At 38.1% G+C, this 15,079-nt stretch overlaps 1 protein-coding gene across 6 annotated transcripts in view; it reads left to right on the top strand.

The window, feature by feature from the left end:
- The window catches only part of ATM (ATM serine/threonine kinase), an 82,017-nt gene that overhangs the window by 51,378 nt on the left and 15,560 nt on the right, over window positions 1-15,079 (top strand). For all 6 annotated transcript variants that reach the window (XR_012622121.1, XM_074816123.1, XM_074816122.1 and 3 more), the window contains 7 exons: window positions 511-615; window positions 1,131-1,250; window positions 2,307-2,541; window positions 4,418-4,585; window positions 12,174-12,293; window positions 13,323-13,540; window positions 14,295-14,502. Coding sequence is in view for 5 of the 6 variants with exons in the window: in XM_074816123.1 (XP_074672224.1) it covers window positions 511-615; window positions 1,131-1,250; window positions 2,307-2,541; window positions 4,418-4,585; window positions 12,174-12,293; window positions 13,323-13,540; window positions 14,295-14,502 (1,174 nt within the window). In the remaining variant the exon portion in view is untranslated. The remainder of the gene's footprint in view (window positions 1-510; window positions 616-1,130; window positions 1,251-2,306; window positions 2,542-4,417; window positions 4,586-12,173; window positions 12,294-13,322; window positions 13,541-14,294; window positions 14,503-15,079) is intronic.

Genomic DNA, 15,079 nt, shown 5'->3' with positions numbered 1-15,079 from the left:
GGTCAAGAAGAAACAGAAAGAAAAGTGAAAAGGGCAAAGAAGAGAAAATTTAATTGAACAGTATGGGTTTTTTCAGCCTTCCAATTTTCTCTATTTTTTTTCTTTTTAAAAATATTTCTAAAGTTAAATGTAAAAAATTGTTGATTCTGAACTGAAGTTGCATACATACCATAATATGTATCTTTCAGCATAATACTGAGAAATGTGTTATGATTAAATTTTCATTGTGTAGTTGGTTTCGTGTTGTATTTTTGATACAACCTGGAACATATTCTCTGTATTCCAAACATTTTGACAATTACTGTTTTTTCTTTGTTTTAAAAGAACAGTTTCAAAATAATTAATTTAAATTTTAAAAGGTTGCATTATTATTTTTTATCATCCAAAACAACAATCCATCCAACTGCAGAAAATTTACTACTAAAAATATTTGTCATAAAGATAAAATTGACTTTATTGTGGAGAAATAGTTTTCCTTTTATTTTATGTTACTTTTATTTTGTTTGTAAGAGATGAGACAGGAAGACCAGGGTACCATGAATCACTGTATGATGCTCTTCAGTCTTTACGAGATAAGGAATTCTCGGCTTTCTATGACAGTCTTAAAGATGCCAGGTAACTGTATGCAAATATTCTGCTGTTATAGAGATGGAGAGTGTGTGTGTGCGTTTGTAGTCACAAGTTATGTATAAAAGACTACTGTGGGGTTTTATGGGCTTAAATAAAGATTCGTGTATAGAATAAAATTAATACTTCTGGACTGTGACTTCATTTCTAAGTTTTTTAACTTAAATTTGTCTTTTGTGCATATACAATTTGTGTGCTAATTGAAGATACATTTCTTGTAGTATACACCCTTACTTTGCGGTCTTCTTAAGTGGATTTGAATGCTGACTACTCTTTTTTAGCTGAGCTGTCACATACACTTTGCAGTTTAGATATGCTTTCCGTGTTTTCATTTATTGACAAACTTAATTTTTTGACCATTAATGGTATACAAAATAATTCTGAACTGAGTAGTTTTGCTGTTCAAAATCTGTTCATTATATGGAAATTATGTTATGGATATTTGGAATTACTTGTGGATATTAAAAAAAAATAAATTTACTATTTCTCTGTTAAATCCATAGAGTGAATGAAGTAGAAGAGCTGTGCAAAGGCAGTCTTGAGTCTGTTTATTCGTTATATCCAACTCTTTGCAGACTACAGCTAATTGGAGAGTTGGAAAATATAGGTCTGCTGTTCTCCAGGTATTTTTTTAAGCTTGTTTCATACTCCTTTCTCAATTTTCAGTATTTTTGGTAATCAAGTCTAGCACAAAAATAAAATTACCTCAACAAATTTTATTCATGAACATCTCAAACTTCATCTTAAAAATTATATGGATTTGAGCTTTACTATGTGAAGACAAATCTAGATTTTCTTTATTTCCAGACTGGATTTATTTGTAGTCTAGATTTAATTATTTGATATTATGGCAATATCATATTTTAAAGAATTGATTTCTTTCCTTTGTTTTGAGTTCCCTGGTATACTCCAAGGTAGCAGTCATATCTCCTAGCCTTTGATCTACTAAAGTAACTAACTTATCCTCTTCTAGTTTCCTTTCTAAAAATGTTTTCCGTTACTTTGATGATACACACAGATCTATTGAAAGTTGTTCAGTTTGAATCACTTTCTTCATGGACCACTATTACTGTCAGTATTCCACCTGAATTTCTAACATTACTGTTTAATCATAGGAATGTATTTACATCTGTAGTGCTATTAACATTGAATTTTTTCTGCTATAGTTGTATTAGTTTGGTAGCTTATTAGTCATCCTACAGTCGTTTAGCATGTCAAGGACCTTATGAACCATTGCTATGTTCAGTTAATGAATTGCCTAAGAAAATAATACATATAATGACAACCTACACAGCTACAATGTTACAGCTTGGAATTTATTCTTATATTAATCCATATACGACCTATATAATAAAATAGGTCTCTAGAAATAGGAATCCTGGTATCTATTCTTTTAAGTAGCCCTATGTTTGAATGTGATTCCCTTTGCTGATGGACCTTTAACACAACAGCTTTTGATGCTTAATCAAGAATGTTTACAGTGGAGTTGTTCACCTTACTAATGTTGGTCTCCTGATCTTCATGTTTGCTAAAGCTGGAAGCCTGACAGTTTATTCTGAATATTAATCATTGTAGGGTTTTATGGACAGTTTCTTGGTCTTGAACTTTAGATTGTGGACTACCTCGGTATTTAGCGAGAATTAATAACAGGTCTTTTTTTCTTTTGGTAACAATTGCAGATCTGTTACTACTCAACAACTGAATGATATTTATTTGAAATGGCAGAGACAGTCCCAACTTCTCAAGGACAGTGACTTCCGTTTCCAGGAACCTATCATGGCTCTGCGCACTGTAGTTTTGGAGATCTTACTTGAAAAGGAGAATGAAAATACCAAAAGAGAATGTATTAAAGACATCCTGACCAAACATCTAGTGGAGCTCTCTAGGCTGGCAAGAACTGCTAAAAATACACAGGTAAAAAATTCCAGGAAAGATCAGTGATGGATGTTTAGTTTTTCAGTTTATAAAATAGTTTAATTTTTTAACAGTACTAAAGATAAACTGTATTCTAAGTTTATTCAATGAATCAATTAGTTTGAGACTTAAACTATGTAGAACTTACTAATAAATTGTATTTATGGGCATGTTTTCTGAATTTTATTCATAACTGTAAGCTACTCTATGAGGTAGATAATATAAAAATGAAATTTTTAGTGCAGAATACTCTTATAGCTCTGTTACTTTATTTTGGTGCAGTTTTATATATCCAGCTTTCACTTGCATCATACTGTTGTAGTGTTCCAGAGTAAAGCTGCAGAAAGAACTCCATTGCATCTGTGTATTTAGTGTTGTCTCCAAGGTCTTGTACTCTCAAAGCACCATTGCACTGTGGTAAATTTCTCTATGTGAATGACTTAATGGGATTTGCAGTATCAGTGGTTTCTGCAGCTGCTAATGCATTTAAGGTCCAGAGTCAGCCTTGGCTTGTTCTAGGTAGTGCATCTGCAGGAGTAACTCAACAAGAATTTATAGAGCAACAATATCCTCCAAGAACCTCTGCAGAAAACAGTTCCACCACAATATATAACCTGGAAAGATGTTTAACACTTCACATATGTGAAACTATATTAAACTTTGATTTCAAGAAGGTTATAATTCTTTTTGTGAATAATGATGAAATCAGTAGAACAGCTGTCTTTGATTTCATAAATTTGCAAGTTTTACTCAGTGCCTCTGGAATTGTTTGGGAAAATTACTTCTTCAGAATTCTTTTATCTCATGCCTACCCAGCCACTAACACTGTGGTGATGAGTGTCCTGTAAGAGCCTCAATAGAAGTTAATTCTTTTTTCACTTTGATTTTTAGCTACAGAAGATGGTTAAAATTGGGGCACCATGTTTTGAGAGGACTAGAAGCTTCTGAAAGATTGAGCCACTGTGTTTCTGAAAACACTATCATTCCAGCCTCTTCAGTGTTGCAGTTCATGTGCAACCTTTGGGGCATACTTCTGGGCCTTACCAATCTTTCAAACCATAGGATGATAACCATTTCCTTTTGACACACTACTGGTTGACAGCACTAAGTGTCTGGATGTAGGAAAGTTTTTGAGGAAGCGCTCTTTTTAACTAATGGCTTTTCTTCCTCTTTGGTGCCATTACCATCCATCAGGAGAAGAAAGAGAGTGCCATACAGAATCATCACACCGGCCACTAACTGAAGTGCCCAGACTTACACTGTCATTTACAGGCATTCTTACATTTTTACTGTTTACCTTACTTATTTTAAAGTTCAATTGATTTGATTATTGGTTGGACAGCTTGTGAAAATACACTTGAATCTCGATTTTTGACATTGTTAAAAAAGTACTATCGTAATGATATTACATTACTAAATAATGAGGATGTTACTTCACCAGTGATAGAAGTGAAGAGGTAGGAATACAAAAGAATTAGTGTATGGTGGTGCCATTTTTCTTCATTGTTTTTCTGTGGTCTCTTAGGATGTGATAATAATCACTAAGCTAAAATTATAAATCCATTTTTTCAGTAGCTACTGATTGTAGAATTTCTACACTTTATACCTGCAAGTAATTTAAAATGTTAAACATTGATACTTTATTTTGGGGTTTGTGAAGTTTAATTCTACAGTCTATTTTTGTTGCAAATCAGGATTTTCTGCAAGTATATAGAAAAATAAGTTCATCTCTTTGCTGCAAATAAATTCTTAGCATTGGATAGGCAAAATATGCTGCACAAGTAGAGCAAATGAAGATGGAGTTTAAAAACAAAACTTGCTATGAGATACATGTATTTAACTTAAAGAATTGTTTATAATGTTTTTTCGATTTCAGATTCCAGAAAGAGCTATGTTTCAGATCAAACAATGCAATCCCACGGGATGTGGAATTTCTGAATGGCAACTAGAAGAAGCTCAGGTTTTCTGGGCTAAAAAGGAAGAGAGCCTTGCACTGAATATTCTTAAAAGGATGATTAAAAAATTAGACACAGATTGGTTTCAGGTATGTGTTATATAATGTATAAACATAGGAATTAAATAATTTAAGATCCTATTTCCACTTTCTGAAGTTTTCCCTTCAAAGAAAATTAAAAGGCCATCTGCAATATTAATAAATCTGGTTTGTACTCGCAAAATGTCTGAAAGAAAAAAAAATCTGTATTAGCAAATCTTATCAGGGTTTTTCAAAGCGAGTCTATAAGAGTGGCAAATGTTAGAATTCATTATTCATTATTTTGCCTCCAGTGCCACCACTGTGAAATACATAGCTTTTTAAAATGAGAGATGATTTCCCTTGACAAAAAATTAACTTGTTTTAAACAAAACTGTTACATAGATGTAAATCATCTTGGTCTGTGCCAGTAGTTAAAGAAACTGATGACCAAGCTGGATTGTTTAGGCATAGAATCATAGAATCATTTAGGTTGTAACAGACCTTTGAGATCATTGAGTCCAATGGTTAATCTAGTACTGCAAACTCCTCCGCTAAACCATGTCCCTAAGCACCACATCTACACATCTTTTAAATACCTCCAGGGACTGTGACTCAACCACTTCCCTGGGCAGCCTGTTCCAATGCTTAATAAATGCCTTTTGGTGAAGAAATTTTTCCTGATATCCAATCTAGACCTCCCCTGGCGCAACTTGAACCGTTTCCTCTTGTCCTGTCGCTTGTTACTTGGCAGAAGAGACCGACACTCACCTTTCTACAACCTCCTTTCAGGTAGTTGTAGAGAGCGATAAGGTCTCCCCTCAGCCTCCTTTTCTCCAGGCTAAACAACCCCAGTTCCCTCAGCTGCTCCTCATAAGACTTGTGCTCTAGACCCTTCACCAGCTTCACTGCCCTTCTCTGGACACGCTCCAGCCCCTCAATGTCTTTCTTGTAGTGAGGGGCCCAAAACTGTACACAGTAATCAAGTTGAGGCCTCACCAGTGCCAAGTACAGGGGGACAATCACTTCACTAGTCCTGCTGGCCCCACTGCTTCTGGTACATGTTATGTTGGGAACTGTAATAGTGTACATGTTTTTGTTAGAAGAAGAATAATAGAGATTTTATCTCTGGTCCTTACTGTTTAAAGAAGGACTAATACAGGGAGACACTAATAATATATTTTATGCTGAAGAAGCACACTTCTGTTGCAGACATTTCCCTGATGTCTGTAGGGAATCTGTGCAAAGGGGAGTCGAGGCTTCTATTTCAGTGGGGCTGAAGCTGTATCATAAAGTGTACAGAAATTCCAGGCAAGTTTTTGACTAATGAACACTCACTACTGTACCTCAGACTTCTTTGTCCCTTGAACTAATCCATTATCAGGGAAACATAGATATGAGTTGGAGTACCATTTCATGTCTTTGAATCCTTCCCCATTTACAGGCACACTGAGCTTTGAGTTTTATGTTGTACTTCTGAAAATGGAATCTTGCCAGAAACAGGGGAATGTTTTCTCATCAAATTTGACTTCAGTAAATGCCTCTGAATCTTAGTTATTTTAGGTCTTTTTGTAAGCTTTCTGAAAAATTATGTCACTTGATGTGAAGCAAATGCTATATTCCCATCTCCAGTTCAGAATACAAGAACTGAAACAAAAATCCTTCCTTCCTATTTCAGTAATGGGCAATACGCAGTTCCTAAGAAAAAGTGTAAAGAACAGGTGGGCTGTATAGCCAGAGTACTCCCCCAGACTGATTTGTAGCACAAGAACTTCCTGAACCAGAGGTAGTTTCTTTGTAGGTAATTCCTTCCAATGTTTTTTATACCATAAATTTGTCCAGTCACTTTTTGAGTCTGTGTAAGCTTTTAATATCCAAGAAAACCCTGCAACAAGGAGTTTCACAGCTTAATTCCCACTGTTTTAAGAGCCACTTCCTTTTGTTCATTTTGAACCCCCTGCCTTCATTTGATGTTAGTTCTGATCTTGGAAAAAACACTGAACACATGATCCCTGTCTCCATTCTCCATAGTGAGGTAACATTTTATAGTTACATTTCCAAACAGGAGTAACTGTTTCATAGTCAATCATTGTATACAAGAAGTCTTTTTTCCCCTCTCATGCATCAGTTAACTTTTTTTTTTTGCTGGTAATTTCATCAGGTTTTTTTAATTCAATTTTTTGTCCTGTATTGTTTGTCTGCAGTTCATCAGTCTGTACTTGTTTTTTATCACCTTGAACAACTCAATATCATAACCAGATTTTGTGTTCACTGCTCATTGCCTTCTCAAGATTAGTATCTTTTGAACATCACAGATGACTAGATCTTTGGAGGCTTTTCACTGGTGACCTAACTCCACTGTAAAAAGTGGCCCATTTATTTCTCTTCCTGTTGCCTATCTTAGTTCTTTATGCCTCCAAGTATCATGCATTTTCTTTTTTGCAACTTCGTTTCTTCAGGAACCTTTTGTAGAAGAACTGTCACATGACTGTTGGAAACTGTTGGAATAGGCTGAATCAGACAGATCTTCCTTTGCTTGTTGAGTTCTTCAAGATGTTCAATTGAGTTGGGAAATGGGATACATGTGAGGATGCTAAGAGAGTTGGCTGACATCATGTTAAAGCCACTTCCATATCATCTCTGAGTGGTCATGGAGATAGGGGAAGTCCTGATGGCTGGAAGAGGATGATCACACCCAAAAGCAAGATCAGAAACAGTCAGACTCATTTCAGTCCCTGGGAAAATTACAGAATGGGTCTTTAGGGAAGCTATTGCCATGCATATGAAGAAAAAGAAGGTGGTTGGAAAAAGCCAGCAGAAATACACCATTGTGCTTGACCAACCTGATTGTCTTCTGTGATGAAACAGTTTCCCCAATAGACATAGGATGAGCTGTGGATGTCATCTACCTTGATTTTAACAAGGCATTTTAACAGTCTCCCACAATACCCTTTCTGAGAAGCTGGTACGATACAGACTGGTTAGATAAGACCACAAGATAGGTGGAAAACTGGCTAAACTGCCCAGGGTGGTTGTTGATGATTCAAAGGCAGCCTGGTAGCCAGTCAGAAGTAGAGTTCTTTAGAGTTTGTTATGGGCTCTGATACTATTTTTATGACTGAGATCTGTATGACAGGACTGAATTTTCTCACCATATTTGTAGATAACAGCAAACTTGAAATTTCGAGTGATAGATATTCTGGAAGGAAGAGCCACCAGTCACAGAGACCTCAATAGTTTGGAAGATTGTACTGATAGGAATTGCATGAGATCAGTGGGAAGTCCTTCACCTGGGATAGAATAATCTCAAGCAGCATTACAGGGAGGGGTCTGACTGGCTGGGGTGTAGCTTTATCAAAAAGGACCTTGGGGTCCCAGTGAACAGCGAGTGATTCAGCAGTGTGCCTTTGTAGTAGTGAAGGTGAGCCATGTCCTGGGCTGCATCACCAAGAGTGTAGACAGTAGATTAAGAAGCATGATTATTCTACTCTATTTGACACTTCTTAGCCCACACCTGAAATAATGTGTCCAGTTTTGGTCCACTATTCAAGAGAAACATTGAAAAATTGGAGAGGTTCCAGCAGAGGGTCACAACAATGATTAGAGGGTTGGAGAACTTGGCAAAGGAATAAAGGTTGTAGGGACTGGGTTTTTCAGCCTTAAGAATCAAAGGTTTTAGGGGGATCTAGTCACAGTCTTCAATACCTGAAAGGTGGTTATAGTGAAGATGGAGCTAAGTCTGCTCACAAAGATGCAGAATGAAAGGGCAAGAGGCAATGGCACGAGTTGTTTCAAGTTGTTTTGACCTGTTCAAAAGACTGATTAACAAAATTCCTTGGGAGGCTGCCTTGAAGGATATGGGAGTCCAGGAAGGCTGGACATACTTCAAGAGCAAAGTATTAAAGGCACAGGAGCAGGCTGTTCCCGTGTGCCGAAAAACAAGCAGGCGGGGAAGGAGACCGGCCTGGCTAAACAGGGACCTTTGGCTGGATTTCAAGAACAGAAGGAGAATCTATTGCCTTTGGAAGAGGAGCCAGATGTCTCATGAAGACTATAAAGATGTAGTGAAGTTATGCAGGGAGAACATTAGGAGAGCAAAAGCACAGCTAGAGCTCAACTTGGCTACAGCTGTTAAGGATAACAAAAAATGTTTCTCTAAATTCATTAACAGCAAAAGGAGGATTAGGGAAAATTTCCCTCCTTTACTGGATGCAGAGGGAAATATGGTAACTAAGGATGAGGAAAAGGCTGAGGTGCTCAACGCCTACTTTACCTCAGTCTTTAGCAGTGGAACTGGCTGTTCCCTGGACACCCAGCCTCATGAGCTGGGAGATGGGGAGGGGAAGCAGATTGAGGTCAGCACAGTTGAAGAGGAGGTGGTCAGAGACCTGCTACACCACTTGGATGCACACAAGTCTGTGGGACCGGATGGGTTACACCCAAAGGTGCTGAAAGAGTTGGCAGATGTGCTTGCCAAGCTGCTTTCCATGATTTACCTGAAATCATGGCTAACTGGGGAGGTCCCATTGGACTTGGAGGGTGGCAAATGTGACACCCATCTACAAGAAAGGCAGAAAGGACGATCCAGGAAACTATAGACCTGTCAGTCTGACCTCGGTGCCAGGGAAGGTCATGGAGCAGGTCATCTGGAGTGCCATTAGAAGTCATATAATGGACAACCAGGGGATCAGGCCCAGTCAGCATGGGTTTATGAAAGGCAGGTCCTGCCTGACAAACCTGATCTCCTTCTACGACAGGGCGACCTGCTTATTGGATGAGGGAAAGGCTGTGGATGTAGTTTACCTTGACTTTAATAAGGCCTTTGACACTATTTCCCGCAGCATTCTCCTGGCGAAACTGGATGCTTGTGGCTTGGATGGTCACACGCTTCGCTGGGTAAAAAACTGGCTGGATGGCCGGGCCCAAAGAGTTGTGGTGAACGGAGTTAAATCCAGTTGGTGGCCGGTCACGAGTGGTGTCCCCCAGGGCTCAGTTTTGGGGCCACTCCTGTTTAACATCTTTATTGATGATCTAGACGAGGGAATTGGGTGTACCCTCAGTAAGTTTGCAGACGACACCAAGTTGGGTGGGAGTGTTGATCTGCTCGAGGGTAGGGAGGCTCTGCAGAGAGATCTGGACAGGCTGGAGCGATGGGCTAAGGCCAACTGTAGGAGTTTCAATAAGGCCAAATGCCGGGTGCTGCACTTGGGTCACAACAACCCCCAGCAGCGCTACAGGCTTGGGGAGGAGTGGCTGGAGAGCTGCCAGTCAGAGAGGGACCTGGGGGTGTTGATTGACAGCCGACTGAACATGAGCCAGCAGTGTGCCCAGGTGGCCAAGAAGGCCAATGGTATCCTGGCTTGTGTCAGAAATAGCGTGGCCAGCAGGGACAGGGAAGTGATCTTACCCCTGTACTCGGCACTGGTGAGGCCGCACCTCGATTACTGTGTTCAGTTTTGGGCCCCTCACTACAAAAAGGACATTGAATGACTCGAGCGTGTCCAGAGAAGGGCAACGAAGCTGGTGAAGGGTCTGGAGCACATGTCGTACGAGGAGTGGCTGAGGGAACTGGGGTTGTTTAGTCTGGAGAAGAGGAGGCTGAGGGGAGATCTCATCGCCCTCTACAACTACCTGAAAGGAGGTTGCAGAGAGCTGGGGATGAATCTCTTTAACCAAGTAACAAGCAAAAGGACAAGAGGTAATGGTCTTAAGTTGCGCCAGGGAAGGTTTAGACTGGATATTAGGAAGCATTTCTTTACAGAACAGGTTGTTAGGCATTGGAATGGGCTGCCCAGGGAGGTGGTGGAGTCCCCATCCCTGGAGGTGTTTAAGAGTAGGGTCGACATAGCGCTGAGGGATATGGTGTAGTTGGGAACTGTCAATGTTAGGTTAATGGTTGGACTGGATGATCTTCAAGGTCTTTTCCAACTTAGACGATTCTGTGATTCTATGAAGGGAAATGCCATCTGGATGAAAATTCTTTACCACTAAACACTGAACAGTTTGCCCAAAGAAGTGATGGAATCTCCCTTGCTGGAAATGAATAGTCAAGACTCAGTTTAGGAGAGCCCTTGAAAACAATCTAAAGCCCTGCTCTCAACAGAAGTTTGGGCCAGATGGTCTCCCCAGGTTCCTTCCAGCCTCAACTTTTCTGTCATTCTATGACGTCCTTTCACAAAAGCTATTCTGGCTATTTTTCATATTAATCCATCTGTTCTCTTTGTGGGTTTTTTTGCTAATTTGTCCACTTCTGAGAAGAGTCTTAGTGACCTGTGCTTCCCTGGAACTTGTTAAAATATTAGTGTCACATCTGCCACTTGCCACTCTCTTATATTAAGGCAGTTTTAAGCAAAAGCTTTTATACCTCTTTTGGTAGTTCAGTTATTTCATCTGTGAATTGCTGTAGACCTTTCAGAAAAATATGTTCTGATCCTGGTGAGTTGATAGTTTTCAATTTGTCCGTTTGTTCAGTAGTCTTTACTGTTGACACTTCAGTAGCAGACCTTTGATTACCTCATAAAGAAAGGCTTTGCAGTGGGACTTTTCAAGCTCCTCCACATTGAACACAAATGCAAATAATTTACAATTTTTTCTGCTTTATCTTCTCAGAGCATTATTTGTTTTATAACTCTGTTGTCTTTTTATCAAGGGGACTGTCTGGTGGCTAGCTGCTCCTAGTATGTTTCAAAAATGCTTTTTTATTATTTGTTGATTCTTCTTCAAGTTGTTTGGGTTTTTTGGACAGCCTGATGGTGCATTTTTATTTTTTCATTTGACAGGATATTTTATGAGTTCTTTAATATATTTTCTTTTTCACTTGGACAAAACTTCATCCGTATGCATTATTAAGGAATATCACACTTCAGAAAAGCTGGAGAATTTTGGGCCAAGTTCTCCATACATATCAGGGCAAAATCAAGAGTCGCTGCTCCTCTTTTGATTTTCATGATTGCTTCATGAATCAGTTGATGAGAGCCTCCAAAAAATGTAGTCCTTCTCTCACCCTGTCCGTATACGGAGGTTTTGTGTTCTTGCAGCCTATGATATCATTCAGTATTTCACAGTCAGCGTTGCTATCTTGATCAGGTGATCTTGAATATGTACCCTATACTAAAAATATTTTGGAGACTTGTCCTACTGTACAGTTAAAGCTAAGCTTCCAATCTGGAGGCAAGTCCTTTGGAAACATGCTCCATCATCTTCTCATCACTTTTAACCAAGTTTCCATGTAGAGGTTTGCCTGAAAATTTCAGTGATCACACATAGTTATTGCAATTCCTGAATGTTTCCTACAGAGTACTGTGCTACTTCAGACTAAATGGGGATATTAGAAAATACAATTCTGGAAACGTGCTGTGAATTTATTTATTACGTTTGTCATTGTTTCATTCTGTTTTTTCATTGTTCGAACTGTCAGGTATTTAAAAATATGTGCTCTTCTTTAGTCTAACATAGAATGTGAATGTGATTTAAGGTTATTGACTACTGTAGATGTGGATGGTAAATGACTCTGTAGATACATTACATGTAATAGGCCCAAGTGATTGAATTATATTTAGGGTTTAAAAGCTTTATAAATTGCCTACCTCATATGTAAAAGGTATTTTTATTTGATGTCTCCCTCTTCTTTCTTTTTTTTCCAAAACTTGCTTTCTCAAAGGTTGAGAATGATCCTCATCTGAAATTGATGTATACAGAGTGTCTGAGGCTATGCGGAACCTGGTTAGCAGAAACATGCTTGGAAAACCCTACAGTCATCATGCAGAAATACTTAGAAAAGGTGCATCCAGTCTTTGAAATGTGCAGCCTTTGAGATAATACTGTACTAAAATATGGTGTTAAAATGTCAAGTAAATTTTTCAATGCGGCCTTTATTTTTCTGAATTGAAAATACAGTTTCTTATAAAAATATTATAGTTTCACATAGTATTGTATAGCACGGTAATCTTATAAAATATTCAGACTATGGCTTTATAGAATTCACAGTGAAATTTCTGTGTAATATTGGCTTAGAAGTGCAGTGATTACAACTACTAGCCCCGTTTCCCTTTCATGTTACACTCCATCCCCACCCTTCTCAGGACAGATCATTCACTTACCATGTTTTCATGATGGGCATTGTATTTGTAACATTCTCTTTCCAGGTGCTGGAAAGCCTTGTTCTAGTGTTTCAAAGTACTGTAATTTTTTTTTTAAACCGTTAGTAGTAGAAACATTTTTATTAATAATTGTCCACTCTGCATTTCTTTATTTCATGCTAATTTGTGAAACTCTACATAGTTGCTTTCCTCTGTTAACTCTCTACGTGCATTCTTCACTCTGATGATTTGAATCAATGACTTTCATATATAATTTCCTTCTCTTTTTTGCACTTTTTGGACTGTCTATTTTTTTCTCACTATCTTATGACACAAGGTTGTAAAACCATTGTAAAACTTCATGCCTAGTTACTCTAAAAGATAGATAGCTGTAGGCGACTCCTGTGTGGTTATTAAAGGTGTTTCATACAGGATAATATTTTTGACTGTTTGCACTGAAACACTCCTCATAGATTAAATTTACTTAGGAGAAGAATATTCAGCCTGGTAGGTTTTATTTTGTAAGCATATATATTCCATCATAGGCAACATTAAATAACCTGTTCGAGCAGATGACCATGCTTGAGCAGGGGGGTTGGACAAGATGACCTCCAGAGGTCCCTTCCAACCTCAACCATTCTGTTTTTCTGTGATAATAGAGATTAGTCAAGTATTATACAGCACTATTAATCTGATTATCAGTCTTATCATTACTGTAACTTCCCTTTTAGGCTGTGGAAATTGCTGCAAGCCACAGTGGAGACAACAGTGATGAGCTGAAGAAAGGAAAGATGAAGGCTTTCCTGTCTTTGGCTCGTTTCTCAGATAATCAGTACCAGCGAATTGAGAATTACATGAAATCCTCAGAGTTTGAAAATAAGCAGGCATTACTGAAGAAGGCCAAGGAGGAGGTCGGCCTTCTCAGGGAGCGTAGAGTTCAGACAAATAGGTGAGCATTCAAATAGAGAGGGGGTTACTGTGGAGCTGTCAAAGGCTTCATCTTTACTAATTCTCTGGGCAAGTGGTACAGCATGGGTCACATCTCTACAGCTGAATTTTTGCTTCTCCACAAACAGTGGCCAAATCTGTAGTGCTTGTTGTGAATAGTTTCTGAACTGTGCCTGAACATGGTCTGGGAGAGTGCTGGATAGCGTGGGCCAAAACTAAGCCAAGGAGTGTTACAACAGTTAAACAGTATGGATGATCATGGGCCAGAATTCACATTTATTCCATTTTATTTGACAGGAAAAATGTTACAGAGTAAAAACAAATGAGTTTGAGATTTTTCTCCATTACGCATTGGTGAAAGAGTAGAATTCATCTTAATACAGAATTCTTAAAGATTTAGTAAGAGCGTTAGTAATTGCAAGTGAGCAGAAAAAATTGAACTTCAGCTGTTGGAAACTGAAGTCTCTACAGAAATGATCTGTATTGGATATTCACATTTATACCAGTATTGAGATGAAATCATTAAAAAGAAAAAAGATACTGACCGAAAGTTTACTTAGAGTGGTGGGTCTGTGGACATTCACCAAAGGAATATCTCCCACAACTTGGTTTCTCAGTTGTTCATTTTACTGTGTTTGTACATACAGAGCAAGTTTAAAAAATGTTCAAATAGGAAGTAAGAGAACTAGGGGCAGCCTTGCTGTAAGTTCATTAAGAGATAATTTGTTGTTTAAATATAATGTCTGTTCACATAGATATACAGTGAAGGTTCAGCGAGAACTTGAACTGGATGAATGTGCCATACATGCCCTAACTGAGGATCGTAAACGTTTCTTATGTAAAGCAATGGAGAACTATATCAACTGTTTACTAAGTGGAGAAGAACATGATATGTGGATCTTCCGACTCTGTTCCCTGTGGCTTGAAAATTCTGGAGTTGATAGAGTTAATGAAATGATGAAGGTATATGTCTGCTGTTGCTTTTCCTTATGCTTTGACATTAAATTATCCATTTTTCTTCTCCTTCTCCTGTGTTTCTAGAAGACAAATTATAGTGCTGTGCAATATGCTTTCCAATACATTTCCTTAACTTTTCCCTCAAAACTTGCTTGTTCCAGTCATCACTGCTCATCAGGTAGTTTTTCATCAGCTAGAGCTGTAATTCTCAATGCATTTCAATTTAACTTAATTTAATTTAGCATTTTAATTTGACAAGTCTGTATGATTAAGCATATCTTGTGATCTTTCACTGTTGGCACCTTGTTCTTTACATACCTTGGATACTACCCATCTTCAACATACTTTAGTATGTTATTCTAATTCATATTATATATACTTTTAAATGAAAGGATGTGCTTTTAGATTGTATAACACAGTAGCTAGGAACCAGTAAAGTTCTCATTCTCAGGCTGGTTCTATCATTTCTAGAATTGTGCAGGAAATCTGTTAATTCTTACCTGAATGATCTGTTTATAAGAAACATCTGTATAATTTAATTCTTTGCCTTGTGTTATAATCAACCTTGAAAAATAGACATTTC

The sequence above is a fragment of the Strix aluco genome, chromosome 2 (genome assembly GCF_031877795.1).
Source record: "Strix aluco isolate bStrAlu1 chromosome 2, bStrAlu1.hap1, whole genome shotgun sequence".
NCBI classification, from domain to species: domain Eukaryota; kingdom Metazoa; phylum Chordata; class Aves; order Strigiformes; family Strigidae; genus Strix; species Strix aluco.
Note: the sequence above shows the minus strand (reverse complement) of the source record. Positions and strands in the feature narration are given on the sequence as shown.